The 4,813-nt window shown below is 42.5% G+C and overlaps 1 protein-coding gene across 1 annotated transcript in view; it reads left to right on the top strand.

The window, feature by feature from the left end:
* Window positions 1-4,813, top strand: part of LOC103359415 (copine-9-like) — a 167,763-nt gene that overhangs the window by 147,383 nt on the left and 15,567 nt on the right. The window contains 1 exon segment of the mRNA XM_008284752.1: window positions 2,540-2,628. Coding sequence (XP_008282974.1) covers window positions 2,540-2,628 — 89 coding nt within the window.

Here is a 4,813-nt window from a genome sequence, read left to right as displayed (position 1 = left end):
GTTCTTATTTGTTTGTCAGTGTGTCTGTAATTGTTCCACTTGCTCAGTTTTAACACTGTCAGTGTGATTTTATTTTCTTAGCTTGACCTCTATCTCCTCAATCACATCATCTGTTGCATTTTATTTTTTCATACAGTGCTGTTTTTATGTCATCCAACTGTTTTTGTGAGGACGTCCTCCCCTTGTCTCTTTCAGTAAAGCAACAGAAAAGGGCTCCTCTCATTTCTTTTACAAATCTGCATCCCAGCCTGCTAATGCTGCGCTCCATCTATTGTTGCACTGGTGCTACAATCAACAGATTAAATTATTCCTGTGCCAGAGGCATCTACAACAAATGTGCTGGAACATCGATATGGAGATGTAATTATTTCATGTGCTATGAACCTGCATGTTTTCTACATTTTGCATTTTCCACACAAGCGCACGAAAGAAAAGGTCAACGTGGCTTCAGGTAGCAGCAGTTTGGTCCCCGGTCCCATTGTTTCACCCATAATTCTGTACAGACAGTGAATGAGGGGCTTTGGAAGAAAGATGACAAAGGAAAACAGAGAAAAGAAGAGCGATGGCTGATGAGACAGGCAGCAGGACAGACTGCAGGATCCAGCTGAGACAGAGCGTTTGCCATTTTGCCTGCTCTCAGCCTCGGGCCAGACTGAGAGTGTGAGCCAATCAAACAGTGAGTCAGACAGCAGGCCTTCCTCCCTGCTGGGATCCTAACATTACCTGGAACACACATGCTGAACAAAAACGCTTACACAACGCCGTTAGTGTGGACTCCATTATCATAAGCAGGAACGAGCTCTGTGTTCACTCTTTAACGTACATCAGCTTCCCATTTAAATCCACACACTGACCAGCCTGCAGAGAGCCATCAGAGGATGTGGTGGTGGAGCAGCTACCTGCAGAGCAAGACACCAGCTCCATTCAGAAAGCTCAGACGCATGATACAGAATATTTACAGTGATGATTACGGTGACATTAGCGCTGCGTGATCAGGAGCTGACAGACGGCTTACATCAGTCCAGGTCACAAGAGTTTAACCCAGTTCAACGTCGGCGGCAACGCAGTGCAACAGCAGCTCAATGTATTGGTAGATTACATGTGGACAAGTGCATCATCCTGATACAGTCTGAGTAGAATGAACCTGACCTTCAAACTAAATATTCATTGCTCTAACCTTCCTGTATCTGTAAGAGTCAGTTAACACTAATTTGGGATTTATCCAAACTTCACAATGAAAATGCATCTCAGCTATCTGTCCTAATAAGATAAGATATGCCTTTATTTATCTCACAGTGGAGAAGTTCACAATGACTGAACCACCGTTTAATTACAGAACCTTTAGTCTCTGCCTTCAAATAATCAAATATATAGACGTGCTAGATTCAGAGGTCTAAGAACCAATCTAGGATTTGACCAAGGATCCATTGTTACAGAGGAACATCACTCTGTTTAATGTTTGTCCACAAAGCAGCCTTGGCCATAAGGATATATAATTCCCTGAGCTTTTTCTGGGTCTAGCCTGAGGTCTGCTGTCAGCTGGAAGTGCCCAGAAAAGCTCCAGTGGAAGCAGCTGCCCCGGAGGCATCGTGATCAGATGACCAAACCAATTCTTCTGCCTCCTTTTGATGTAAAGGAGCTTCTTCAGGATGTCTGAGCTCTTTAAAGAACAGTACAATGTCTTCTTTTAAATCTATTCAAAGCAGCAGTTTTCCCTGTCAGTGTGAAAATATTCTTCTTATTATTTTTATGTTCTTTTCTTATTAACCAGAATTGAACTGCAGAACCTAACCGCCCATGTGTGACACAGGACTTCTGAATCTTGTTGTATAATGATTTCAGTTGTAATCTAACAGGCTGGATCCTCCCTGATTTGTGCTCCCATTATTTCTGGTAACATTTATTTATGCTACAATAAAAACACCAAAGATGAGAAACAAAATTTTCCCTCCAACCTTAATACGACGACTAAACCCGCTTCAAATAAACCATGATGTCAACAAACCTGCCTGCAATTCTTGTACACTGAAACTTTTAGAGATCAGTTTAATCCTATTTGAGCTTCAGAAACATGATGGAGAGTTGCTTACGGCCGTTGCCACAAACAGAAAACCCAAGAATGCCTCCTGGAACCACCAACATGTTCGACCACCACCAGAAATATGTTACCCTGAAGCTCATGTCTATGCAAACATGCAGGTACAGCGATGCGTTGAGCTGTGCAGGATTGATGTAGCGCTGTATCACCTGATGCATTTGAGCTTAAACAATAGACAGCGTTCCATTTGTGCTCGTCTTTGTTCAAAACCAGTGTATGGACTCTGTATGGAAGCACATCTACGGCATGTTGTCACGAATGCAACAGAAATTTACTGTTTGTATTGGAGTGACAGAAACAGTCTGATTTCCTCCATGTTTCCTCTTGAGGACTGGAATTCAGAGCACATGCTGGTTGTGTTTACTGGGGCTGCAGATGCGTGTTTGAGGCTAACTTCTGTGCATGTTTGTGTGTTTAATGACGGTAGGTGTGCCGGAGAAGTGACCGACGGCTCTCAGTACTTTGTGCTGCTGATGATCACTGACGGCGTCATCTCAGACATGGCTCAGACCAAAGAGGCCGTGGTCAACGTGAGTGGACGCATCACACACAACACAAAACTATGTGGAGACTCTGGATCTTTTGTTAATTTATTTTTCCCCTGATCTGATCCGAGTCATTTAATTTTCTGCCAGCACCAATCAGACACACTTTTCCCAGATAATACACAGTTCATATACACTGAAGTTGTTCAGATCAATGCTACGTAGGTGGTCACCATCCTTGTTGTAAATCGGTCTTCACTCACCAAACCTCACAGAATCAAACAACAGGCCATTACATGAATTGCTAACATAACAGAACAGGACACAACACAAACACACACCTCACCCCTTCCCCTCAGGACATAGATACAGAACTAAGATGTAAACGAACACGACGAGGCTAATGCCATCCATTATAGCAACCCTTAACAAAAGGCCAAGGTAACCTGGACAGAGTGAAAACCACACCGATATGTGAACAGTGTTTGGTACTATGTGTGTCCTGTTCATGTAAATCAGGTAGAATGGTGCAGCGGAAAAGAATTTCCCCACGAAGACAATAAAGTCTAAATCTAATCTAGTCTGAAGCTCCAGTAGGGTGCTGCCTGGACTGTAGTGTGGAGAGGGTTGGCTGGACCATTTCTCCACAAGAGCCAAAGATGGCAGCAGCCTGTGTTCTCTACATGCATGTCAGAGAATGTGTTGTCGATAACCTGCAGTACCTGGCCGCAACACCAGGTGGACCCTCCTACTGTTTAATAGCATAACGACGTGAGAAGATCGTCACTCGGTTTACAGGGTTTCATGTTGGCAAGCAAGAGGATTGTTGGGTTTTGTTAGCAACCATGACAAAGACTTCTGAGGTGCTTCATGCCTGTGGCCAGAACTCATATTTAAGACAGGCAGAGATCAACCAGGGCAGAGTAAACGTGGAGCTACCGAGATGCCGGCTGAGTGGTGAGAGCTGCCAATAAGGACTTTGGGTTTACCTTGAAAGCAAGTCAGTATCTTAAGATTGCCAGGATTGGAAGGTTCTGCTCCAAGGACAGCAACTTTTAATTTGGGGGGAAGAAAACTAATCCTTATTTCCTGTAAAGTTAAACTGGTTTCCCAGTTACGTATGGGTACGACTCAGTAGCATTCAGAGGTGACTTTTTTTTAAATAAATGAATGAAGCGCCTCATTTATGAACTGTGTTAGAGCAGACAGGAGGCTGTCGGGGTGGATGGTTGGCATATAAATCACTTTCCTCGTACACCAGAGAGCAGGACTCACTCCCAGACCTCCTCTGGGGATACGTTTAGACAACTAAACCACTTTGGTTACAGTTAGGAAAAGATTAGATGTAAATGTTATCATTGCATCTAAAGTCAGTGTATTTCTGTATTAAATGACACGATGGTGCAGAGGACTGGGACTGGGATTGTGCGAAACCCAACGCAAAATCTCACAGGAGTGGGCAGTTTAGCTTTACAGCAGGTGGGCGAGAATAAAATAAACTGCAGGTCCCAGAGTTTACCTCATATAAGAAGGACGGGTTCAAGACATGAAGCGGATTAAACCGAGTTTTTACGATACAAAAGCAAAACGAGGAAAGTCTGACGTGGATAAATTCACAAGTTGTTACTGACGTGGAAAAAAGATGGAAGAGAACGCAGTGATATATAAAAACAATGTGTTGTGAGTGAACATATTACTGATCACTATTTAAAATAAATTAATTAATACTAATTCTTCATTGCTTCAGTCAGTTTCTTTTTAAAACATTGCAGTGTCCAGGTAGAGCGGTTTAGCTGAACTCCATCATGTGTACATGTTCTAAACAGAGTGACAATCTGTAATTAAATCTATCAGGACAACAGTGACTGAAACTAAATCATCACTGAAAAGCAAAGAAAATGATTTGAAAACAGAATCAGAGCTGCAACTGTAAATGTCTAATTAAAAATACAATCTTTTCACCGGCCTGAAGCTACAACACAGGACTGACTGCAGCAAACACTAATTTATGAGAAATTACATTCTCGTGGAATTCTCTGATTACAGGTACGTCTGAATTGAAACAGCCGAAGGCGTCTGTTATGTCCTCGATGATTAAAACTCACATCCCTGCTGTCAGCCAAAAACATAAATATTCTGTCTCTCATGTGCCGCCATTAGTGTGTTTTATGAAACTCCATCGTTTGATAAACACGAGTGTCACACAGAATCGCGTATATATATATATATA

This window comes from Stegastes partitus, unplaced genomic scaffold (genome assembly GCF_000690725.1).
Source record: "Stegastes partitus isolate 25-593 unplaced genomic scaffold, Stegastes_partitus-1.0.2 Scaffold370, whole genome shotgun sequence".
NCBI classification, from domain to species: Eukaryota; Metazoa; Chordata; class Actinopteri; family Pomacentridae; genus Stegastes; species Stegastes partitus.
Note: the sequence above shows the minus strand (reverse complement) of the source record. Positions and strands in the feature narration are given on the sequence as shown.